This window comes from Cebus imitator, unplaced genomic scaffold (assembly GCF_001604975.1).
Source record: "Cebus imitator isolate Cc_AM_T3 unplaced genomic scaffold, Cebus_imitator-1.0 Scaffold226, whole genome shotgun sequence".
Classification (NCBI taxonomy): Eukaryota; Metazoa; Chordata; class Mammalia; order Primates; family Cebidae; genus Cebus; species Cebus imitator.
Window position 1 is genome coordinate 1,727,316 of NW_016107541.1, and position 27,730 is coordinate 1,755,045.

The 27,730-nt window shown below is 38.0% G+C and overlaps 1 protein-coding gene across 7 annotated transcripts in view; it reads right to left on the reverse strand.

The window, feature by feature from the left end:
- Window positions 1-27,730, reverse strand: part of SEMA5A (semaphorin 5A) — a 505,017-nt gene that overhangs the window by 243,933 nt on the left and 233,354 nt on the right. For all 7 annotated transcript variants that reach the window (XM_017496928.2, XM_037727285.1, XM_017496926.2 and 4 more), the window contains one exon: window positions 26,518-26,563. In XM_017496928.2, coding sequence (XP_017352417.1) covers window positions 26,518-26,563 — 46 coding nt within the window. The remainder of the gene's footprint in view (window positions 1-26,517; window positions 26,564-27,730) is intronic.

Here is a 27,730-nt window from a genome sequence, read left to right on the forward strand (position 1 = left end):
CCAGGTGCCATGCAAGAAGTTCAACTATCCAGAGACCACTGTGTTAGGAGTGAACAAAGAGAGGATGTGGTGGGTAAAATGACAAATGCAGGAGAAAGAGAGATGTAGAAGAGAGAGAGAGAGAGAACAAAAAGGAATGGCATGCAGCTTCCATATGGAACCTCCAGTCCAAGCAGCCTCCTCTGATGCCAACACAATCATAAACTTCCCAGCCAAGTTGTTATTGTTGTTGTTGTTGAATTCCTGATCCACAAAATTGTGAGCAAAATAAAACGGTTGTTTTAAATCACTATGTTTTGTGGTGGTCGTTAGGCAGCAACTAATAACTGAAATAGGAAGTAATTATGTTGCTACAAGTATGGATGTCTAGTCAATATTCTCTCCCTGCCCATCACAGGTGCTCATATGGGAAGCTTCATTCCCCTACCTGGGATTTGTGGTGAGGCCGCAGCCCTAGCAAGGTGGCTGGCTGTCACCCCCGCCTCAGGAGTCCCCAAGGCTCCTTTTTGCCAACACTATAACTGAAGCAGAAGCAACGGAGGCATTTAGAAGATGCCAAACATTAAAATAATGACTTCTTGAACTCTGTTCCCTTTGCTGAATGTCTGACATCCCTTGTGTATAAATCCATTCTCTGAATCCTCAAGCCCATTTATGGTCCATATCTTAAATTGCATCAAATAGTTTCAAACATGGTAGTTAACAGAACATACTTGATTTATAAAATTCACAATTATAACAATATATTAACTAATTTATTCAATCTAAAACCTTAAGGAAGACATTACCATTATTCCTGAGAGGGAATTGGAATACGGCAAGATTAAGCAACTTGCCCAAGGACAGACACCCAGTAAGTTAAGGCAGTGGATACCAAGAGGATATATCCCCAAATCCTCTTCATTACTGTCTTTAGTTATTGACACAGAAATTAGAGATAGTGTGTCAGATCAATAAACTTGCTGAATTTCTATAAACCAAAGGGAATTTACAGAGATTAACTATTCTAAAAATCTTTCCAAGTTTAAACAATCAATTTTCATGGTGATTTATTAAATAAAAGCTCCAAAAAATCATACTTGTTTGAAAATATACACTCAATTCCGTACAAAGAAAAAATCAACTGTTTACATTATGTGAGTTATTCAAAAGGGGAAGCAATTGCTACTGGTGTGGACAAGGGGTTCTCAAACAGGTGCAATGTTGCACCCCAGGGAACACGTAGAAATGTCTAGAGACAGCTTTGGTTGTCATAACTAGCATGTGTGGGGTGTGCTACTGGCATCTGGGGGTACTGGCCAAGGATGCTGCTAAACATCCTACACCACACAGGACAGCATCCCCATGACCAAAAATCATCTGGCTCAAAATGTCACCGGTGCGCAGGTGCAGAAACCCTGATGTGAAACGTGACAGAGGTGTGCCTTCTGCCCTGACCATCCTTGCTTGTGGTCATCTCCTCTCCCTGCTCTGAGCTTTGGTAGCACTGTTTCCTGTCACATACTGGTAATTAATCACAGAATACCGTGCGATTGCATGACCAACACCACTGTTCATTTTCCAGGTCCATAACTCCTATCTTGTCAACTGGAACATAAGCTTCTAGAGAGCTCTCAGGTCGCTCTCTCTCCTGGAAGAACGTAGTGCAAAGAGTTGGTATCTGATAGCTATCCGTCAACATGGCTTACCTTATAATATCTAAGTTCTTGAATACTTGAAATACTCAATGCAATCCAGGTAACTGCCTCCTGAGAAAATGTCTTCCTTGGGTGTCTTTTACTTCTTAGGGGTTCCATTTTTGAAATCAAAATCCGGTTGCTGTGATTTTGGTTTCAAAATGGAATCAGGTCTCCTCCAAGAGGAAATTATCACAAAGGGACACAAACTTGAACATTTGAACATGTAGTTGTCAACATTCCAGCTTTTATACTCACTGTGTGGACAATCAGTAATTGCTGCTTTTAAGCAATAGGAATAAATCTAATACATGTTATTAAATTCTGCATGGTTTGTCACAGTTTGTGTTTGTGTCATTTTTCTTTCATGTCTGTTGCACTTGTGTTATTTGTTCATTTAATTTCTCTTTTGCTTTTCTTTCTCCTCCTCCAACATGGAGGCTTATTTAGATCAATTATTGATCTGCCACATGTCTAATTTAGCCACACATCCAGTATTTAAACTTGAGAAACTGTTAATCCAAATTAGTAATAATGTTTAGGCTAGAGGTGGAGGGGATATTGGGTATTTTTGACAAAAACAAATACATAATTAAATAAAAAATATTAATACTGTAGGTGGCACGTTAGCTGTAAACTAACCCAGAGGAAAGAAAGGAACGGTAACTGGTTCCTTGATTTGTAAGATCCCAATTGCAATCTATACAGTTATCCTCCATGACTTATCACAAGGTAGTCCCTCTGCCAACAGGGGTATAAGTGAATTGAAGACACATCAAATTTTAATTAATCATTTAATTAAAGGGAAAGAGAGAGACATAAAAATGAAAGAGCAAACAAAAGCTCAGGTCACATACAACAGTGGGCGATCTCCAAATCTTGTCTCCCTGTCTTTGAAATAAGAACTGACAGCTCTTGGCCTTCCTGCACATTGTCACCTCCCCTATAAGGTGGGCTGCAGCCACTCAGGGGTTGGGACCTCAAAGTGCCAAGACTCCTCGGAGGCACTGGGCCTAGAGTATAGGCCCCAGCACCCCCAACCTGCCTCACTTGTGGAGTTGCAAACAATCATGGGATGCTCTCTATCCACATCAGCAAAGTTGTCTAAAAATTGGGCAGGGGACCCTGAGCTTCGTTTTAAAAATCACAGTTCTGCCACATGCCACGAGATGGACAGTAAAACTCTATTCCTTCCATTCCTTCCTGGATTCCCCTGGCCTGCTCCTCACACAAAGATGAATGTCATGTCTGTTTCATGTCAACACCTATTGTGCTGAACTCTCCACTTGGAATGTCTCAATACCCAGTGTTGTCCTAATACCTTGACATAAAAGCTCTCCCTAGATTTACTGAGCACTCTATTTGCTTAACCACTCAGAATCCAAACACCACATACGTCATTTGCTTTGTCCAGGGACACTGGACTTCTAAGCACTTCCCCCACAGAGAAGACAACCACTCTTCCTTTACATTGAGAGGTCTCAATGAAGAAATGGCTTCTAAACCAGCCAATAATCCAGCCCATTTTCAGATCTGCCTGTTTCAACAATTCATTCATTCATTCATTCTGCCTCTTACTCATTCACTTTTCCCTGCTCTGTTTTCTTCCTTCATCACTCTCCTCCTTCTCTTCCACCATCAGAATTCTAAACTTGCCTTTCAAATACGCACGGCACAGTTCAGCTGGAATCCTCACCATCACTCAAGGTCACTAGGGCCAACGCACAGGTTCCTGTCTTCCATCTCTCCAACTGGCCTGCACATCCAGCCCCTCAAAACCCACTGTCTCTGCTGCTCTCCAGTGCTTCTAGGATCGAATGCACTATTTTCACAGCCCCTGTGAGGGTCCAGTCCCACAAAGTATGACTCACAACAGGCTCCAGAGGTCTAGTTTCCCAGGGTTCATGTTCAAAGTAGAGATTCCCACTATCTCAAATACTTATTCAGTAAGCATAGAAAGGATTTGGGAATTTCCATGATTAAAAGTGCATTCCGGTGAATCAGAAGATCAACAGATTCTAGAACTCCTATGCTCAAAAGGCAGTAAGCCTCTAGTCCTAGCTGCCCTTTGTAATGTTGATTCTATTGACAGAGGCAGTGCATAGGATTAAACTCCCCTTTGTGAGTTGGAATTCTGGTTTGCAAACTCTATCTACTTTTCAGAATTAAGTGAACAAAGAGAAAGATGAGAGACCAAATAATTCATAGTGAATGTTTGAATCTTAGGCTAGGCAGAATATGATAGTGGTTCAGATGGTACAAGGGAGTGACTGGGGAAAAGAACAAGTGAGGGGGAAGTAGGAGGAGGAGGATTTTCTGTTCTTCAGAGTTTATGGCAGAAAGTTAAGGTGTATGAGCCGCAGCCAGGTGGTCTGAGAGCTAATCTGGAATGCACCAAGGCTGGAGATATGTGACACTGACCCATTTTCCTCATGCAAAATCAGGATAAAGATGGTACCTATCAAATATGAGCATTGATAAGATTAAATGAAATAATGCATGCTGAGCTTACTGCACAGCTGGTTATAAAATAATGACCCAATATTAGCTATGATCATCATTATATGCATAAGAGCAGGAAAACTTAAGCTCTTTATATTAGTATATATTTTCAGAGAATTACATTGCACATATCCAGAAGATCTAAGTGGAAATCATTGTTCTCATCTAAATATCACTCAATGCTTTCTTTAATTCTAGGTAGGATCGTCAAAAAAGACAGTTTGTCTCCATATGCCAAATAACAGCCCCGATCAACCAGCGGAAAAAACAGATAATTACTTACCAACTGAGGGGTATTTTAATGTGATGCATGATAACCAAGGACTTAAAATTACAAATACAAGCATGTTAATTTTTAAAGTGGTGTGCAATTGGGGCAAGGAAATAGAGAGTTGAACCCCAAGGAGGAAAGAAATATAATCTTAAAATATCATTTTTAAAGTTCAGAAAAAGGTTATTATCATATAAAAATGTATAATTAATTTACTATCTATATATCCATTTATATGCTGCTTATCATATCTTTGAGGTTGATCTATAAATCTTCAAATATAATAACTGTATTTAACCAGCTGTGGCTAACTGTGATTTGTCAACAACTTGTAAAACGCTATTCTCCTTCTAAAACAGTTAAATGTAATATAATGAGCCCTCCTTTCATCAGCTGTAAGTACATGAGGTGACATAATTTATAACTATAAATATACATTTTCTATGAAAATAGAGAAGTTTCTGTGTTCTATATGAAATACTGTACTTTTCACAAATGCATTGCTTAACAATTAATGTGGTCTAATCTTATAATGTCAAAGTGTTTTTTCATTATGTATTTCATACCTTTATGCTCAAGAGTAATTTAGTTACCTGTTATTCTCTAATTACAAAAATAAATCTTCATTTTAGAAAGTCTTGGACCAAATATAAAACATTATTCAGAAAGCAAGCTGGTCAAAAAGTAAAAGCTTGTGGTTTCTAAATTTCAGCATTTCTTTAGGAAACAATGTCATCTGCAGTATTTTACAATTTTTAAATTTCAGGATTTGTACAGGCAGTAATAATGGGCAGGGAAGGAAGATAAGGGGAAGGAGAAACAGCATATTTTCTGCAAGTGAGACATTATGCTCCAAACCGTGATCTAAAAAAAAAAGGATCTCCTTAGGGAGCTTTAATGCACTACTGAGTTACTATGGGCAGAAGCTTCTTGATCTCTTTCTGAGAGACAACCAAAGCAATGCACGATGGGAAAGAACAAAGGACGGTTAAAGCTCAGAGACAAAAACCAGCATGGCTGAGCTTCCATTACGAGAAAATTAAAGGGGTGGGAAAAAGGATGAAAATGGTGTGGGATGGTAGTTACCTGAGAAAATGCAATAATAGCTGAATGTTGGAGAGTGACAAATTCAACTTAAAATTCAACTTAAAAGTATATATATATATACACTTTTTTCTAAGTTTCATTCCATCAACTCAAATATTCCACCAAGGGGGAATTACACCTGCAGGAGCACATACTGCTATGGTCTGAATGACTGTGTCCTCCAATAAATTCATACTTTGAAATCCTAATCTCTCTAGGCCTTTAGGAGGTGATTAGATCATGAGGGTGATGCCTTCTGATTGAGATTAGTGCCCTGATAAAACAGGCCTCAGAGACCTCAGTCAGTTGCCACTTCCACTATGTGAGGATGCAGAGAGGTTCATTCTGTGAAGCAGAAAGTGAGCCCTCAGCAGGCACTGAACCTGCAGGTGCCTTGTTCTTGGACTTCCAGGCCTTCAGAACTGTGAACAATAAATTTCTGGTTTTTTGTTTGTTTTTGAGACAGTGTCTCACTCCAATTGCCCAGGCTGAAGTGTAGTGGCATGATCTTGGCTCACTGCAGCCTCAACCTCCCCGGCTCAAGTGATACTCCCACCTCATCTCAAGTAGCTGGGACTACAGGTACATGCCACTATGTCAGGCTAATTTTTTGTATTTTTAGTAAAGACAGGGGTTTGCCATGTTGCCCAGGCTGATCTTGAGCTCCTGGGCTCAAGCCACCTGCCTGCCTTGGCCTCCCAAATCACTAGGATTTCATAGGTGTGAACCACCCCACCTGGCCAATTTCTGTTGTTTACAAGTTACCCAACCTAGGGTATATATAAACTAACACACATGCAAATACATACAGAATTACAGAATATATAAAGTTAGGTGACCAAAATGTCCTCCAGTCATTAAAAATTATGCTAACGTTATTATGACTTGAATTGTGTCCTCCCCAAAAGACATGGTGAGGTCCTAACCCACAGCATCTAACAAATAATCTCATTTGGAGGTAAGGTTTTCACAGAGGTAATCAAGTTAAAATGAGATCACTAGGGTGGGCCATAATCCATATGACTAGTGTCCTATAAAAAAGGGGGAATTTGGATGCTGAGACAGACAAGCACAGAGGGAAGAGGATGTGAAGACATACAGCAGAAGACAGCCAAAAGGCTCCGGTGGTGATGTGTGTACCAGCTGAGAATGCCAAAGATTGCTGGCAACCACTTGCGGCTAACGAGGCAAGGAAGAATACTCTCCTAGAGCCATAAGGAAGAATACGGCCCTGCCAAGACTTGTTTGTAAATTTCAGGCCTCCAGAACTGTGAGATAATCCATTTCTGTTGCGTTAAGCCATTTAGCTTTTGTTCCTCTGTTACAGCAGGTCTGAGAAACTAACACAGATGCATAGAATAAAAGCATCACAATCCACACCTTTTTAAAAAAAATCTTTTTTTTTAAAGAGTTCTTTCCTAAATAAACAAAAACACATAAGTAATTTTTTAAATGTACATAGGTTAATTTTCTAGTGGTGTATTGATTGGTCCAATTGTGAAGAACATCAATTACAAGGTCAGTTCCCTTTTTGACATAGAGTTTTGAATAAAGAGTTTGATGGGAAATTAAGGTTCTTTTTCAAGACTGTGATGGTAGCTGACATTTTTGCAGCTTTAAGTACATACAGAGTCACATCCCTAGTAAAGAAGGATGGTAATCATATCATCGAACATTGTAAAACACCCCATTGTTGCAAGATTTCAAAATACCATTATCACAGCATTTCAGTAATGAACTCTCGCAGCCTTCAGCTCTGCCCGCTATTGAAGAGAAGTAATCAGTGTGGATGGATACTTCCCTTATGGAGCTTTTAGGAGCATAATATCCATCCAGTTAGTCATTTGGACGGGCTTGATAAACCAAGCCGACAGTCAACCCGCCATTAAAAGCAGTGAGTTAGATTTGTTGCACCCTCAGTATTAATTAAACATTGATGGTGACAGTCACTGTTCAGAACAAGAAGGGGGCATCTCTAGCTAATGCGTGTGCAAATCTCAACAGTTTTACAGCTGAAAGGACCCTTAGAGATCATCCGTTCATCTCACCTAATCCTGTCGGAATGGGGAAAAGCATATTAGAACTGCGGGTAAGAGAGGTGAAGAAACAGCCTGGCATTAGAGGGGAGACAATTGAAATAATACCCGGCAGGAACTGATGTGGGGGGAGGGCATAGACAGAAGATGGTGGGTGCCGAGCAGGAGAAATAGCAAGTGGAGATGTGCCTGGAAGTTTTGAATTCAGTTGGAGGAAATCAAGCAAACACTCAGGAGGCAGGCAAGTTGGGGATGATGAATTCATGTCCATCTTCTGCAGGGGACTTTCTCAGAGCTGACCTTGCATTTTTAGCAGCTTTCTATCTTGGGTGGGATGCTGACCAGTGGGGTGGGACAGAAAGACTTGGCAGAAAATCTTCACCATTGACCCAAGTCAACCTTGCCAGCATTGGGCTCAGATGTCACCTTGAAGCATCCCTTGAGGCATAGACTTAGGCAGAATTTGATCATTTTCAAACACCTGTCATTTGGACAGGTTTTCGGAAGGAGCCCATAATGTTAGCACCTTTCTCTCCCCTCCCGACTGAAACTATAAAATGCTAAAGAATAGTTCCAGGAAAACATAGTGTGCTTACTCCAAATGGCACAGACTAGAGTCACACTTCACATCTCCTTCCCTGATGGGGCTGGGCCTCAGGTATCCAAATGAAGCTGAGATGTAACAGAAGAGTTATGAAGTCCCTCAGAGGCCCAGCTCTAATGAGAACCGGAAGTTCCCAATGCTGCCAGCTCAAGATATTATTACAGTACTGAAATGACATCCAAAACAGGAACAAAAAGAAAACTGAAATCCTGCCGTTTCGTTCCTCCTCACTTGTTTGTTTGTTTGAGGCAGGTCTTGCTCTGTTACTCAGACTGAGGTGCACTGGTACTATCATTCACTGTAGCCTTGACTTCCCCAGTCTCCAGTGACCCTCCTCCCTCAGCCTCCCATGTAGCTGGACCTACAGGCATACACCACTACACCTGTCTAATTTTTGTACTTTTTGTAGAGGCAGGGTTTTGCCATGTTGCCCAGGCTGGTCTCAAACTCCTGGGTTTATAGCACAGAATTGTAAACTAGAATATAACACGGAATTATCTGACGCACATTTTCATAGTGTTGAGGTGAAGAAACTCTGAGAAGGAGAAGAGGAGAAGGAGTAATTTAGAACGAATCTTACAGCCATAACACAAGGATAGCCTTATGTCACCATGGGTAGGTAGAATCTCTTCCAAACAAAGAGGCATAAACCCAGGAATATTTTCTTCTGAAGATCTCCTAAATTTTACCTGCACTGAGTTGAATGGTGGCCTCCCAAAACATACATACATATATACACACACACACACACACACACACACACACATATATATATATATACACACACACACACACACACACACACACACACACACACATATATATATATATATATATATATATATATATATATATGTGTGTGTGTGTATATATATATGTATATATATATTTGGAACCTGCAAAGGTAGTAAACTTATTTGGAGAAAGGATTTTGACAAAGGTAATGAAGTTAAGAATCCCAAGATGAGATCATCCTGGATAATCCTGGCAAATCCTAAATCCATTTGCAAGTATCCTTCTAAGAGAAAGCTCAGGGCTATGTAAGACACACAGACACACAAAGGAAGATGTGATAATGGAGGCAGAGATTGGAGTTAGAAGCCAAGGAGCACCTGAAGCCACTAGAACTGGAAAATATGATGAAGCTTTCTCCCCTAGAGCCTTCAAAGGGAGTGCGGCCCTGCTGATACCTCAGTTTCTGACTTCCAGCCTCCAGCATTGTAAAATAATAGATTTCAGTTGCTTTTAAGCCACCAAATTTGTGGTAATTTGTTATGGCAGCCTAGAAAGCTACTAAACAGTTAATATATTCAGATAGGTTATATTCTTTCTAATGGCCAGAACTGACTCATTTAAATGTAACTTAAAAAAAGAATAACAACTATATTAACAAGCCAAGTGTTTCCCATGAGTTATATGAGCTAAATGACTCCCTTCACCAAAGGTAATGTTTAGTATTTTAAACAAAAGAAAGTCAAGCTTGGTATTTATGTCAGAGACAACTCTCTAAAGACAGCCTCTTATCTCAGAGTTGACTAATTTTAGGCAGCTAATTCATAAGCATCAGGTGTCTCACATTGTGCAACGGCATTGAAATCTGCTTTGAGAAGTTTTAATGTGAGCATCAGACAGGAGTAAAATCTTATTACCCAAACTCTTAGGACTCTCTGAAAAGTCATAAAAACTCAAGGCCAAACAGCTTGTGCCAAAAACAAAAGTGCAGATTCAAGCACAAACTCAGGGGATCAAAGCATGCTATAAGAATTCTATGGTTCTTCCTCCCAGTTACAATGGCCTCTAATGGGCCTTATTCTTGGAAAGACTCCATGTGGTGACAAGATGGCTGCAGGTAGCCTGCAGTTGACATCACTATTTGAGTTCATGATTGCAAAGAAGAGATTGGTCTTGCATCTCTCAGGCACATTGCAATGTCATGAAAGGCCACTAATTAAGTGCACTTGGGTCATTTACAGCACTCGGGACCAAGAGGATATTATTCTCTTGTTGGGACCCCTGGGTGACCTGCCCACCTGTGATATTTAAGAAATAGAAGCCATGCATATTAGCTTCCTGTGGCTGTTCTAACAAATGGCCAGGCATTTGGCGGCTTAAATAGATATAATTTAATTCTCTCACAGTTCTGGAGGGAAGTCAGAAATCAGTATCAATGGGCCGAACTCAAGGTGGTAGCAGAGCTATGCGCCCCCAGGAGAGCCTGGGGGAGAACCCATTGCCTGTTGCAGCTCCGGGTGGCTGCCAGCATTCCTTAGCTGTTCTTGCATCACTCTAATCCTCAAGGCCAATCTCTTCAAATCTCTCTCAAATCCATCTTCACATAGCTTGTTCCTCTGTATGTGTGTAATCTTCTGTATCTCTCTTCTAATAATATGTGTGATTGTATCTAGGAGACACCTAGATAATCCAGAAAAATCTCCCCATTTCAAGATCCTTGACATAATCACATCTTTGCCAAATAAGGTCACATTTACAAGTTCCAGGAATTAAATATCTTTTGGAGGGCCATTTTTCAGTCTACTGCATCCTATCACTGGCAATACTGCCCATATCACAGGGAGTAGAGTCCTGGCAATCCCAGAAGAAAAATAAGCAAGGCACTGGCAGGTGCACCTTACAGGCTAACATACTGACCATCTCACGGCTGTTTGCTAAACAAAATGATGTAATTACATATTTGAACCATCACATAAGCCAAACTCAATCTCGTACTTGCTTTACATTTATGGTGCGGCTAAACAACAGATACTGGAAACAGCACATTTCTTTTCATGCTCTCATTCGTGTGTTCATTATGCTCCTGAAACCTGGAAAATTCACAGCTGTTTCTCAGTGCAAATATGCAATGTTCATCAAGGCATGATGTCAGAGCAGAAGCATCAAAGCTGCTATGATATTGATATTAAACACATCTAGGCAAAGACAAGCCTTTAGAAATTGACATAGAACCACCTACTGTCACATGCTAGCAAAGCAGGGAACTGTGCTGACGGAGAGACAGAAATATATATCCATTAGTTCAGTGTGTTTTCCCTGACTCATCTTGGGCTCTAAACAAGAGGAAGAAAAAGGGGCCCCTAAACAAATGCTAATTATAACGTAGATAGAAATTTCAAAACCAGATTTTTAAATTTTGCCTGTTTTCTTTATGAGTCAATTTAAATTTATTAGCCTTTGATAGTACTACAAGTCATGCATATATATGATAGACAATTTGAGAAATTACAGAAAAGTATAAAATGAAAAATCCAAACCACTCACCACATGGAAATAAGCACTTGCTAATTTACTTATTTCAAACAGTAAATTTAACTTAAATATATTTTAAAAAGAACTTGAGCACAGATTCAAAGAATGCCTAAACTTCATATTTCTTCACCATAAATATCAACTCCTAAATACTTCCGAAAACATACCATTATTTTTTTTTAAAGTTTACACACAAAGATACATGTTTCTTTGTAGCACGCATTTATGATTACAGGAGGCATAATATATTATAAAATAGCTGGAAGAGAGGCTTTTGAATGTTGTCACCACAAAGAAACGATGAATGCATGAGGTGATAAATAAGCTAAACACCCAGATTTGATCATTATGCAAAATATATATGTATAGAAGCATCAAATTTATCCCATCAATATGTACAAATACAATGTGCCAATAAATACTTTTAAAGAAATACATTAAAAATCACTTAATCAGAATTCAGAAGAAGCAAGTAAAAGACGATCCTGGAAAGCTATAAAGTTGAACAAATCCTATATGAAATATTTGAAAATAACAAATTTTGAAATTTGAGCTTGCTTTTAGCATTATTCTCAAAGAGATACATAAGGGAAACAATGAGCATTTCTCCAGCAAACTATTCCCATTGTAAAAGATAGATCACTTGTTGAAGAAAAACAAAACACACATTATAGAAAATTGATTTTATCATGAGCTATAATATTCCCTAAGAAATTACACAAAATAGACTCTGGTGTTTATGTTCTTCCCAAATTTGCTGTTTTCATTTCTTAGACTCAAACAGCTATTCAAAATCATCCCGTTTGTTTTATATTTGCAGCACAGTTTTCTTGCATGTCTGTTTTCACTTGTATACTTACTTATCTTTGCTGTCCATATAATTTCCAATAGTATTTCTATTTATCTTAATGATAAAAATAATATTCATATAATTAATATTTTCTCTTTGTTAATCTTGTGATTTGCATAAAAATATCTACTTTCCTCATAAAGCCATTTTTATGGAATCCTCTAATTTATTCCTTAATAATTTTGGAAGAATTATGTCTATGAGACAACATATCCTTATTTTTTGTGAATTCTTTGTTGATCTGTTTTGTCTTTTTGATGTCAGTCTTTGCATGCTCTATGAGTATAATATCATCTTTACATTTTTTATCTAAAGTTAAACATACATTCAATTTGTAAAAAAAAATCTACAAGACCTAAAATAAAAGAACAAAGAAAGCCCTCTATGCAATATAGCCTATATAGTTTGCTTAAAGCAAAAACTTTCAACTCTTTAACTGGTTTATTTTTGTATTTTTCTCCAAATTTGTAACTAATAATATTTTACTGCTGCTTCTTGATATTTTCAGTTAGAAATACTATTTACTGGCTCCTTTTTCCTTTATCCCTCTTCCCCGTAAACATAGATGCATTCTACCCTCCCCACTTTCTCGGTGTTGATTTATGATGATTCTGCAGGAATATGCAGTGCCTACATATTTATAACTATGCAAATACTCTTCACAGATGGGCCATGAAATGAGATTTTACTACATCTTGTTTCTCAAAACAATTAAACAATTATACATTTCCTAGAGTTAATAATTGCCTCTTGTTTCTTTTTCCATGTAGTTATTAACTTTTTGTCCCCCACACCCAAATGTAAGTCTCCTTTTTGCCGAAAAGCCTTCAAACACCTCAGATGTCCCGCTATTGATATTGTCCTGGAAAGATGCCTTCTGTAACTGTGTCATCTACTCCAGCCTGGACTGGTTGCTCCCAAGGCCCACTGCACAACAGTTCCACAATTATCTCCCTTTCCCCTTATCCCAGGAATATTTTTTCCCTCTCTCTTGTGTTGGAGCCTCTATTTCCTGGGCCTAGTGTATTAGTCATTCAAATATTTCCCTTCATTTTTCATCTCTTATTCTTTATTCAACTTTCTAGGAAATTTTCTTCAAATTTCTTTACTAATTTTCCATGGACATTTTCATGATCACGTATTTTCAAAATAATGTGAAGGCTTTTTAATACATTGAATATTTATTTTCTCCTTGTTTCATGGTTGTAATATCATCTCTAATTTCAGAAGATATTAATTATAATTTCTTGTCTCTCCGTCTTCCAAGTTTCTTATTTAATTTAGCTCATTTATTGTTTTTCATAGTGAGAACTGCAAGAACATTAGAGCTGGGCACCCACATTGCTTTGCAGACCAGGCTTCACTGCCCTGGGTGGGATTTTTTGTATTGGAGTGAGTACCAGTGTCACTATCCTTGGGGTTTTAGTTGTAAGCTGATTAGATACCAACAAAAGTGTATTCCAAAACCCATATAAAATACACGCAAAGAGAAACACCAACACTGGTGAGAATGGCTGGGATCTCAGTATTCACGACATACATATACGCTTAATTCGCATCTTCTTTTTTAAGGGAAGTTCTCTATCTGGGTGCCCTGGTGCAATGTACCAGCAGCTTTGTCCTCTTCTGGAATTGCACTGCTGTCTTCCTCCAGCATGGCAGAGGAGCCACTGTGTTGAGACACAAAGCAAACGAGCAGGAAGATCTGAGTTCTAACTGCTTCTTCCATTGTCTCCTGAGTTTGTAGTTTCTCTTTAAACATTGGCTGTGGATCTTACTTTTACTCCTCTGAAGTTATCTTTTTCTATTACTAGATTATTTTTAAGATTTTTCTCTTTTCCACTGGTTTTCAGAAGTCTGACTATAACATGCTGGTGTGGTTAACTATCATATTTGAGGTTCGTAGAGCATCTTAGTCTGTGAGTTGGAATCTTTCATCACTTTGGAAAAGCTTCAGTGACAATTACTAGGCATATAACCTCTGCCTTGTTCTCTCTCTCTTCTTTTGAGACTCAAGTTGTATGTGAGTTAGAGTTTTGAAGGTGTCACGTGTGTCTCATACTCTTTTATCTACCTTGTCCAATTCTTCTCTTTACATTTCCACAGACTGGTCTTCCAGTTCACCAATGCAACATTTTTCTATGTCTAATCGGCTGTTAAAATAATTCATTTAGTTCCATATATCAGGTATAGTTTGTTTTTTAAAAAATTTTAGAAAATTCATTTGATTCTTTTTTATTCTAATGTTCTGGTAAAAATTCTCCACTCCTTAATTAATCTGTCTAAATTTTCCTCTGCTTTCTGTTTATATTAATCATAATTATGTAAAGTCACCTTCTGCTAACTTTACTAACTGGATCATCTGTGACTTTCATCAGCCAAGAGCAATTCTCCAGAGACAAGGGCAGATATGAACCAGTATTAACCAACCCTCACAACAACAAGGGATAGGGTGCTCTGATCTCTATGGAGAGTTGGGTAGGGTGTCTCTTGTGTTCATAGAGATTTTCCTTTGATGTATCTTCACTGTCACTTAAATGCTTTAGTTTTAATCAATGAAAGACAGTATGTAAGTTCCCTTCATCTTGAATCAGAAGCTAATGGCTATAGATTAAAATTGCATTGGATTTTGATGCTCTTTTATTCAAATGGTGCTTGGCAATTTTTGGACAAAGAATTGCATGAGGTCTTCGGACTCCAAATGTTACCAAAATTACATGTATAGTCATACCTGTTTCTTATATAGCGGACTATTCTTAGTAGGGAATTTCTGCCTGGGCAACTTGCCTCTGTGATCGAAGATGCATGTATATAAAAACTGAGTATTGCCAAAACTTGAAAGTATTATTGAATTTCAAAAATTAAACTGTATAACCAATCCATATAAAATCATTGAAGGGACCATGTGGTATCACTTGATAAAGCAGCAATAGCCCCCACAACTGTAAGAATTTATACAAGCAGATTAAACATTGTGTTCTAATGAAGAAGTACTGTATAAACTTTTAAAGGTTATCTATGAGAGCACAACAAAAATACTGTTGGACAAACATATGTTAAACAAGGATGTTGCCCATTGTGCTCTATCTGTAATGACTCTATGTATCTCTGTGACAGTTATGAATAAATTCTGGATGACAAATGGCTTACATGTTAAAGAGTCACCAAATTAAGAGTTTCAATCCATCCACTCCAGAGAGTGGCAGTCCAATGTGACTTGTTTTTTTTAATTTATGTTTCTCCCTTCCTTTTTATTTCCACTTGGTTCTTAGGTAATTGGGAGATGGCATTACAGAATGCATTATCTCTTACTCAAACAAGAAAACATTACTAAAATTTGGAACAAAGAGTTTCCCTGGTATGTTGGCTTATTTATTTCTGTTAGCATTTTGGAAGGGGCATACAGGTAAGGAAAATGAACACAGGGCAGAGAAGTCAGAGCTTGCCCATCACTGAGCAGTCATGGCAGGTACGGAGGCCATTTTTGAAAGAGAAGTAGAAATGCATTTTAGATAAATGAATGAACCCCTCCATTTATCTAGCAGCTTGTGATTGTCAGACAGTGTTTGCTATTGGATTACATAAATGACCTCATTTCATGAAACTAAATGATATACATGACTAAGAAAAATATTTATGCATCTTCAATTTAGTTTTTGAGACCACAAGCAAAGCACAATTCAGAAATGGATAAACAGCATTATTAGAAATTAAGATATGTACAACACAAAAGGAGGCATTAAATAATAAAGTGCATTACTTTTTGTCAAAGACATAAAAATGCTTCGTTTCAGTGGCAGAGACTAGTGTCTGTACAGTTAGAGTCAGGAACATCAAGAAAACTCTAAGTAAGATACCTAAAAGGATTGAGTATTATCCATCATAAGGGGTGCTACTGGCACCCCATCCAGCTCTTCTTACGAAGCAGGACACTGTATCCCTGGCTGCTGTCAGTGCTGGCTGGTCCTGGTTCGTAGCTGCCCCCATCTCTGGAGAATTGCTCCTGGTTAATGACAAATGGCTTTAACCACCTCATCAGGAAGTTATATCACCAAACACTCCAAATTTGGCAGCCAAAGAACAAGGGAGAGTTGGTTATAAATCGCCCCAGCCCTTGCCTCAAATGGGATCAACGGTGGTTCTATTTATGCTCCAGAGCTGCCTCCGGGATCGGGCTAAGGCTATATTCCAGCTGACAGCAAATCTTTGCCTACTTCCTTTCTTTGCTATATCACTGGCTTCCTATCTTTTGAGAGCATGCCTTAAGTAAATCACATGCTTGAGAACCCCTGTCTCAGACTATGTTTCCAGAGTACCTTACCTAAAACCCATATATAAATTTCAGTTATATTCACTGTAAGTCTGATGTCAACTATAGATGGGATGGTGGCCAGTACAAATGAGTACAATAAAGCAGCGATTGTCCTCTGGAGCCCTACACATGCAGGTCCAAATCCTAGCTCTACCACCCATCAGCTGGCTGATCTTGGCTAAATCACATAAACTTCTAGACCTCCAACTCCTCTGCTACTGAATGTTGAAAATAATACCTCCACTTTAGAGCTGCTGGAGAACTAGATGAGATGATGCTTGCAAAGAGCCAAGAACAGAGTAAGGGCATGGTGAGTGATGCCTGCTATTATTATTGTTGCTGTCATCATGATTTCATGACAAATTAGGTCATTGAATTACATCAAATAAGCATAATGCCAAGTTTCAAATTAGTAGGGAATGTTTTCCTTAAACAAACAGGAATCCAGGCATCACTTAAGCAATGACAGAAGAAAGAGTAAGTGGAAGGATGGTGCATATTATAATTTCATCCTGACAGAGAATTCAGGGTAGATTGGTATCCTCTTCTTCTTGGTTGTCCTCTCCAAAAGGTACAATAAAGAAAATTGAGGTCAGAGAGGTTAAGCAGCTTGTTCAAAGTATTACTGCTTGTTATTTACAGAAACGTTAGAAGCATGAAGAAATCTGTTTGTATGTAGCAAAAAATTAGACTGGTATGGCAGGGCAGGATGAGGGTGGAATAGTTAAGTGTATCCCCAGGGGCCAGTCTTGTTTTTCCAAGCACTGACAGGGAGAAAATGCTAATGTCTGTCAATGTCTCAATGCACACAAACCACGTTTCCCAGCCTGCCTTGCAGTTTCTTGAAGCTATGTGACTGAGTTATGACCAATGGAATTTGGGTCCAAGGGATGCACTTCCTGGCATGGCATGATCCTTTGCATGATCCTCCACTCAACTTTGTGTTTCTCCCCTATTTCATCCCATCCCCTGGAGGCATGGGATGACGATGGGGACACTATAAGGTACAGAACACTGTGTGACCCTGAATGGCAGCATGGAGCGAAGCCCACAGAAGGCACTGGACTGACTTGCAAGGGAGGAATGAGTCTTCTGCATGTCAATGTTCAGCTCCTGGGAGGGCGGAGTTGTTTCAATGGCAGTTAACTCAGCGCATATTCTCTGAAACTAGTAAAATCTTAGTCCTCATCTACATAAAATATACATAATCAACTATAAATCCTCCAGAAAGTTATTTAAAAAGTAAATACGTTTGAATAAGTGGGTATATAAAACAACATTTGACAGAAAACCTTCACCAAGGGAACAGATAGAAGAGCCTAGAATCTGAGGAGAAATGGTTACACTGTCTCAGGTTATCAACTTCTGGGTCAGGATCAAGTAATAATTACAAGGGACCATGTAATTATTACACAGGGAGTCCAAATAAACACGCCAATAAAACAATGATAAACTAAAAAAATGACTGAGTCATACTGTGTTCATTCATCCATTCAGGAAATATGGAGAACTTGCTAAATACTAGGTACCATAATAGGTGATAAACTTTTTCTTAAAAGAAGAGCCACATAGTTTATATTTTAGGCTAGGTAGACCAGACAGTCTCTGTTGCTAGTCAGGTCAGCTGAATAGCAGCCATAGACGGTATGTTAAAAAAAAAAAGTCTGGATTTCAAATAAAACTTTATTAACTATTATTATAGGGCAACAATATGTAAATGAATGGCTGTGTTTCAGTAATACTTTAACTGTGATCCACACACCTTAGTTGCTAACTCCTAGAGTTAGTTGCTAACTCTTCAAATGCTAACTCATAAGGATTTTAATAAAAATAATCTTTAAAATACACTTGTACAACACTAAGAACATATGATAAAGAAAGGCAAAAAGAAATGAAGTTCATAATCATGATTTTTGAGAGCTGTGGGGAGGACAAGTCTCTCCTTGCCCAACAATGTAAAACATAATTTAAAAAATTAATGTGAATATCTCATTGGAATAGTTATTCTAAATTATTAATTAATATATCATGCTTTAAATTATACAGAATTCCAACACAGGGTAGTTATATCATAGCATTATGACCCACTAGAGAGGGTATTATAAATTGACTCAATTTATTTTTAAATTTAATTTCATATTAATAATAGGAAGTAATTTAAACTCAAGAATCCCAGCAGCTTCTTTAGAACTGGCCACTAAAGATTTACACACGTGTGTGTGTGTGTGTGTGTGTGCGTGTGTGTGTGTACGTACATATACATGAGAAAACTATGAATCTTTAGTGTTTAGATTTCTTCATACATATATGAAGACATATATATACATATTCAACATATATATGAAAATATTTAAACAGAAAAATTCCCTAAGCACATCGAATGTCTTGTAAGTTCAATTAAGTAATCTTAACATCACAGATTAAAAAATGGCTTCTTCAAAACATGTGGAAACTGAAGCACCAATCATCTCACACAGAGTTTCTCAACGTTGGCACCATCAGTGTTAAGAGCCAGGTAAATTTTGCTCAATGGAGAGCTGTGCATTGTGGAGGGTTTGGTACCACCCCTGGTCTCCACCCACTAGATGCCAGCCAAAGCTACCCCACCAGCTGTGACAACTAATAATGTTCCCAGATATTTTCAAATATTCCCAGAAGGTAAAATTGTCAGGAGTTGAGAAGTTCTAGTCTCAAATTTGACTCACGTTGAAACTCAATCCCCCTAGACATACAAGAAAGAAGTTAACATCCACTTTAACTTTTGAGAGAATTCTCTACCAATATTGATCCTGTAGTCAGAGAGATTTAACAGTTTTCAATTTAGAAACCATAGAGAGGCAGGTGGCAAATTGGAACACAGATTTCAATTTTTCTGCTTATCCCAGCAGTTGTGAGTGAGAAACAGGCAGTGAATTTCTTTCCCTTAGTAACAAAACAAAATAAAAATGGATTTGGAGCTATTACCCAAAAGAATTTTAGGAAGACAGTGAGGTTAAATGAGCTGCAGCCCCTTTGTGTTTTAAGAACTCTGTTCAATGAGCATCTACGTCCAACCATCTGTGGTAGGATCCCAGATGGGCAAATGGTGTGAATTAGTCTTGAGGCCAGCTGCGTTTTTGTATTTTTCAAAAAGCTTTGTTCTTATAAAATAATCTCCATGATCAAAGCAAGAAGAAAACTGATGCTGAAGACCCTGTTATTATGACATGAGGTAGAAGAAACAAATTATGGTCAACCATCACTATGCCTGAAAATGACCGGTTTTCAATATGAGATGGCTAAACTTCAGCACGCAGTGAGTTGCAAAAAAAAAAAAAAAAAAATCACAGCCTCTGAGCAAAAAGGTGCCTTTTAAATAAAAATGAATTAATATTTGATTCTCCAGTCATTGATGATAAACAAGTTTTATTTGTTTAAATTAACAGCAATCTTGGTCTTTAAGTGCTGAGATATATTCTCTTAATATATTTATACATACCTGTCTGAAAATCATAATAAATATTCCAAATACACCCATTTTACTTCATGGTATATTTATACATGAATATTCATATGGCCATGCCAAGAGATTGACCTCAAACAGGTAACATTCACTCAGGGTAACAGAGTAATTGTATCCCAGTTCCTGCTCAAATATTCATGGCTTTAGCAACACCACCAATGATGTTGAGTTGAGTTGAGTTGAGTTGAGTTGAGTTGAGTTGAGTTGAGTTGAGTTGAGTTTATCAAAAAGACATGGCTTTTTTGGCAAAAGGAAAGAGACTTTCGATTTGAAGCACTGTTGACTCTGTGTCCAAAATATTCCTTGCACCAGATTTATCAGGCAACATGATTTGGAAGTGAGTTTTCTCCTTTGGAAGCCACCCCACAAAAGCCTATTTTTCTCATCATTGAATTTCCACGTGGTTGTACAGAGTGCAGCCGCCATGTGTGTGGTGCACGATAGCTATCGTGAGGTCGGGAGTGGTGGGAGGGGAGTGGAGAGGGTGCACTAGGTGCTGTCCCGTGCTCCTGCTGCAGCCAGGAAGTGTGCCGGCTGCTGGACGGAAAGTAGCACCCTGGATCTCAGGGCAGTTGACAAGGGACGATGTAGTGGTGTCCCTAGAATTCTATGAATGTCACTAAGTAGAAAAAAAAATCATTATTCAATATCTGCTTTTTCATCATTGTTGCTAAACCGATGTCAAGGTAGGAGAAAAATTTGGGACATAGGAAAATTATAAAGCAGTGTTGAGAAGACAAGTGTTTGGTAGGTAAGGAATGAACGTATCAGTCAGGAATTGCCTGTCTCACCCAAGAATTGTCCCCTGCGGTGACGGTATGCACACGTGTGTTTCAGCATGTCTCTTCCAAAAGCATTTCTTATTGCTGTAGTTTCTGGGTTAACGTTACTTTCATTTTCTTGAATTTAGGCACAAAAATATGATGTTTACCTCCCACACCGTTACTGTCAAGTTTAAAAGGTTAGGAAAGAATGAGCAAATTAAATACCAAGGGATTAAAACTTGTTTGTTTTGACTCTACCGCCTTCCAGGTAACCGAATCTAATAATCTAATCTAATTCTGAACATGTAAAGAGAAAGGAAACACTTCTGTCAGCACGCAGAATGAATTTCAACATGAGGCAGTAAGTACTGGTCAGAAATAAAGGCTATGGGGCTGAAATGCCTCCGAGGGTCACCAGCCAAACAGGCACAGGATGGGTTAGAAAGAGGTGATGTCTCAAGTAAAACTTGAGGATAGGCAGTCTTTTTCTCCATGAAGAAGAGGGTGAATAGGGTGAACGTGTTTGAGACAGGACAGCAACAGCAAATGCTCCAAGTTGGAAAACAGCCTACAGTTTGGAAAACAATATGCTGCATGGCATGACCAGACCAGGTACTGCCTCCAGGTGATGAGGAGAAACACAGGAAATGGAAACCGCCATCTGGAGGTCGATCTCTGTCCCGCAGATGGGCAGGACTCAAGGAAGCCTGGTCTAGTGTTAAACAGGGATGAACCTGGAAACCATTATTCTCAGCAAACTGACACAAGAACAGAAAATCAAACACCGCATATTCTCACTCATAGGTGGGTGTTGAACAATAGGAACACATGGACACAGGGAGGGGAGCATCACACACTGAGGTGATGAGGGGAACTAGGGGAGGGACAGCAGGGGGTGGGGAGTTGGGGAGGGATAACATGGGGAGAAATGTCAGCTATAGGTGTGGGGAGGAAGGCAGCAAACCACATTGCCATGTATGTACCTATGCAACAATCCTGCATGTTCTTCACATGTACCCCAAAACCTAAAATGTAATAAAATATTTAATAAATAAATAAATAAAGGCTACTGGTGAACCACGTTCAGTTCTCATTGTCTCCAGTGTTCTTGAAATTGGTTGTCCTCCCTGATCTCAGTTTTATCATTTTGCCACATTTAAACAATAATTTTTAACTTTGGAGACAGAAAAGGAGAAAAATATTAACCTGAGAGATACAAATCAACCCTTGTGATTTGCAATAGAAAACAATCTTTCTGTGCAATAATTGAAGGCGTACAAGTCAAACGTTGTCATTTATTATCTAAAACTTTGCTTTCCAATGGAGTGCACCAGCCACCCGGAACACTTCAACTCTGGCTAGTCCATATCCAAATGTGCTGGAAGTATAAAACACACACTGGAGTTTGAACACTGAGTTCCAAAAAAATAAAGTGCAACAGATCATTAATTTCTTATAATGATTGTATGCTGAAGTTGAAATATTTTGGATATAAAGAGGTAGTAAAATACACTATTAGTAGTAATTTCCCTAGCTTCTTTGTACTTTTGTCAGTGTGCCTAGCAGATCATATTAAATTACCCATTGGCTGACATGGTGCTTCTATCAGATGGCAGTGTTATAACACCCTTTGTCTACCAGTGTGCTTATTCCTTTTTGTTACCCTTCAGAACTTTGTCATGTAAATTAAAATAAAATATTCATAGAAACCAACAAGACCTCTTTGCTGAAGACATGCTATATTTTTTTAAAAAAAAATGTGTGTCATGAAGAATTGCCGGCTTCCTCTCTCCAGGCTAAGTAAACAGGAGGCTACAGAACTGCATATACAGTCATAGAATATGAAAAAGCCGAACTGTCCTGCTTTCCACTAATGGTACAGCAGTCTGACCTCTGTTATTACAGCTGCATTTTCAAAACCACAGTTCAGAAAGTTGCTGTCATCTTGTGTGGTGCCATGTCAGTAGACTAAGCTGTCACCAAGCAGTGACACTGATGGGCTTCTACACTTCAATAATAGCTCATCGATCCCATCAATAACCTCAACCTGATTTCCAGTGAAGGCAGCCATGACAAAGGGAAGCAATGATGAGAAAAGTATGGTAAGTTTCCTTGACCTCATAAAAATATATACACGAGTTAATGGAAATACATCTCCCCATTTTTTGCATCTATTTATTTGGACATAATGTCAGTAAAATTTGCAAAAGTATCACAACGGACTCTCATAAGCCCTTTACCTAGATTCCCCTGTTAACACTGTATCCCATTTGCTTTATTGTTTTCCCTCTGCACACATGTATAGCTTCTGTGTATGTATGTGTATAACAACTTTAAAAGCATTTTGATATGTTGCAGAAATGATATCCATTACCCCTAGATATTTTAGCATGTTTTTCTAAAAACAATGACATTCTTCTACATCACAGTTATCAAAATCGACAAATATTAATACATTTATGCCATCTTATCCACACGTTTGAAGTTTTCCAGTTGTTCAAGTAATGTCCTTTAGAGTAAGGAAAAATATATCTGTTCCAAGATTCAATTTGGGTCAAGTATTGCATTTGATCCCCATGTCTATTTGTTCAAATTTATTATAGAATGGCTTTTTATTATTTATTCTTTGCATACCTTTCATGACTCTGTGATATCTGAAGGGTAGAGGCCACTTTTTTGTAGGATGTCCCCCAGTGGCTCTGATGGTTCCTCATAAGAAGGTTGTTAGTTATAATTTTTGTTATGTTTTTTGGCTGAAATATCAAGGACATTTTGCTGTACTCTCCGTGCATCAAATCACTGGACTCTGTCCCATTGCTGCTGAAGTTACCCTTGACCTTTGACTATTTGATTATGGGCTATTTGCTAGGTTTCTTTACTAACAAGTTGTAAGTTTTCCTGTTGTAATGAATACGTATCATATAGGTAAGTTATATGTCAATAGGTAATTTTGAGTCACAGTAAATTCATAATTTTACCACTGAATCAGCTCGAAGAAAGACTCCAGTTATATACTAAATTGCAGTGGAAAGATAATTTATTGTCAATTGTGATAAAACTATTACAATGGAGATTTATTATTTATTATTAGCACTTACACATCAAAAACAATAACAAATTATTGATAAATTTCCATGTTTTATCTCTTTTAAGACTGTATGTTAATAAATATCCTGGTTGTTATCAAACTCCGACCCATAAATTTTAGCATCCATTGATCACTTTTGCCTAAATCAATTTTTAGTATAATGGTTGCCAAATCTTCTAACTAAATTATTCTTGCAATACTTATTAGTTGGCATTTTACAAAAAGAAATAGCAGTCCCTTCTGCCATATTTATCCATTCATTTATATTTCATGTTGGTATCTACTCATGGATTCTTATGTTATTCAATGTCTTATAATTAGCTACCAGTATTATCTATTTTAACCATCAAATTGTCCCAGATTTCTTCAGTGCGTCCACTTCAAGCTAGCTCCTAGTTTCTTGTGACACACCCTCATCATTCTTTTAATATTTTCCTTAATTTGTGAAACAACAAGCTCTTCCAGTCTTATCTGCGTTTTCCCTGCCCAACTCTTGATTAAGTCTCTTCTCAAAAACTCCTTCATTTGTTTTCATGGAGAACTAAGTTTAGAAACAGAGTAATGTGTGTCAAGTGTGTCATTGCTACCGAGACAGCATTTCTAAACCCTCTCAGCTGACAGAGCTAGCAAACTTGGAAACGAATGTGTATATGTCAATATGTGTTTGTGCACACACAGATCTACACAGCTCATTTTTTAACACGTGATATGCCAGAGAGTATATATGCCATGAGAAACAAAATGAGTATAACATGTAGTTTCTATCTACCAGAAGATATACTTTTTATAAAAGACTATCTAAAATAATATTTAATATGGCATTTTCATTAAATTATTGATCATTCTTTTTTTAATTGGCAAGAATTTTATATATTGATGGTGTATAACATGACTTTGACATATGCATACATTGTGGAATGGCTAAATCAAGCTAATTAAGATGCAGGTATCTCGCATACTTTACTTATATATTTATTTATTTATTTATTTATTTGGGGAGTGAGCAGATTTGAAATGTACTCTCTCAGTAATTTTCAAGCATATAGTACATTGTTATTAGCTATAGTCACCGTGTCATACAATGGATCTCTTTAACTTATTCCTTTCTCTAACTGGAACTATTTGTCCTTAGACCAACATCTCCCTAAGACCTTCCCTGACCTTCTGGGCCCCTGGAAACCCCGAGTACACTCTCTGCTCCTAAGAGTTTGTCTTCTGTGGATGTCACATCTATGTGAGATCTTGCAGTATTTGTCTTTCTGTGCCTGGCTTATTTCACTAAAGATAATGTCTTCAAATTGCTGATCATTCTGATTCCTTAAAAATAAATTCATAATTTTACCACTCAATTAGCTCAATTAAAGACTCCAGTTATATACTAAATTGCAGTGGAAAGACATTATTGTCAATTGTGATAAAACTATTACAATGGAGATTTATTATTTATTATCACTTTTAAAAATAAAAAATATTTAAAAATTTCTCATAAATTGCTATGTTTTATCTCTTGAATGTCTTACTTATTTTTCACCATGCTAATATGGAACTGGTAGCGACTTGTGGCCATTTCACAGATGAGGAACCAATAATTACTAGAAGTCATGAAACTAGATCACAAGTCACGTCAATGTGTCTTCCAAGCCTTTGCTTTTTATCAGTATTAACTTTGACTGTGAAATTGGCTGATATTAAGACCCTGCTGAATAAAAGATAGATCTAATATTAAAACCTAGCTCTGAAGTTCCCCGAATGTTTGCAAGTAGCAGCATTAAAGAGAGAATAAAATAACATAAAATCCTCCCCAGTCACCTCTTAGAGCTCTAGTACAAGAGAGTGAGACTAAAATTGGTTGATGAACTTTTTCCAAATTCTACACAGGACCAAGATTCTGGCATAGTCCATAGAGAGTTTCAGAATCTTGGTGAAGAAAGTGTTTGTGTCTTAAATCTCTCATTTTCTAGGAGACCCTTTTCAAAGTCTAGAGGGAAGACTGGGCTTTTGTGGCACAGATCTGCTACTAAAATAAATATTTCATTCAAGCACAAGATCTCAGGCCCATTGTCCAAACTGCAACAATACAAGTAGGTAAATTACATTTTGATCTATTACCTTTTATTCCTTGCTATAGGTAGCTTTTAACCCATGTAGTCATATTTATGTTAAAATAATTATAAAGAGAAAACAAAGCTGTTTTACAATAATATAATGCCTGAATGCATCAAACTGAATAACTGAAGATTGCTGTAACTGTGGGAAAAGGAATGTGCCCAGGCTTTGAGGTAATGTTCCTTGAATGGTCTCTCATCTAAGGAAGAATAAATCAAGATCACATCCATGGAACAAAGAGGGCCACCTTTCAGGAGGAGGAGGCTAATTGGGAATTAAGGGAGGTGATGACTCTTAACAAGTAGGGCAGCCTTAGTCCTGCGGCCTGACCGGCTGAGGAAATGAGCCCCTGCTCAGCCTGGATTAACACCTTTACATGCATCTTTCTTCATCCCCTCAAACAGTGAGTTAATTGGGATGGAAAATGAAAGCTTGAGAAAAATAAATGGCACCTACCTGGATAAGGGACAGATCCTCAAGCTGTAACCTGAAGAGGTAGTTTCTACAAAATACAAAAAGAGAGCAGTTTTATTTTCAATAGATTCCAAAAAGTTAGAGTTTATAAAAATTTCAAGAACAAAGAAAATAAAATAATGATTTTGGCTTCCAAAGCATCTTCCTTCTAAGGATATGTTTAGCACAGCTTTCCTTGGAACTTAGAGTACAAAGAGGCATTCAAGATGTCAACAAATACACCTGTGAGATTGGTGAGAAAGCTAACAAATAAGTGGGGTGCATGTGTACATGACTATGGTAAGTGTAAGGCATTAAGTTGCTCGCTTGCTCTATATGGAATAAATAAAAAGACATGGGCATTCCAGTCTGAAACTGAGTTTCACTTAAGCAAGATGATGTAAAACTAACTATTCCTCATAGGTCTTTGTTTTTCATCATCACCTAAATTAAGAGTTTGAATTCAAACAATGGTCTAAGGTTCACAGTACTCTACCCTGTCGGATAGATTCAGCATGTAATAAAAGTTTAGAAATATGAACTTGGGCCGGGCATGGTGGCTCACATGTGTAATCCCAGCACTTTGGGAGGCTGAGGCAGGAGGATGATTTGATCCTGGGAGGCGGAGGTTCCCAGGCTCCTGGGAACCATGGCAAAACCTGAGTGCAACAAATGCAAAATTTATCCAGGCATAGTGGCATATGCCTACAGTCCCAGCTATTCAGGAGGCTGAGGCAGGAGGATTCCTTGATCCTAGGAGGTGGAAGTTGCAGTAAGCTGTGATTGCACCACTGCACTCCAGCTAGGGTGACAGGGTGAGACCCTGTCTCAAAAATAAATAAATAAATAATAAAATTTGCAGTGTATGTGAGTTGGTTTAAAAAAAAAAAAGAAAAAGGAATATGAATATGGCAGTTTGCCCAAAGGAAACTGATGACATCAAGGGCTTCAAAGAGTCAGTTTCACTCCCCAAGTGTAAAACAGGAAATCAAAGAAAAGAAAACTATCAATTTCAACAATGAAGGGGAATAACAGTGAAATATACAATGGAGATCAGTAGAGCACAGGGAAAAAAGATACATATTAGTTACACCAGGCTTTGGAATCTAGTGTTGTAAGTTTCAAAAACAACTCATAACCTCCCTCAGTATGCTTTGCTTCAACCTCTAACTGAAACCCTGGCATCATGTAAATGGGAAGATGGGGGCTGGGAGTG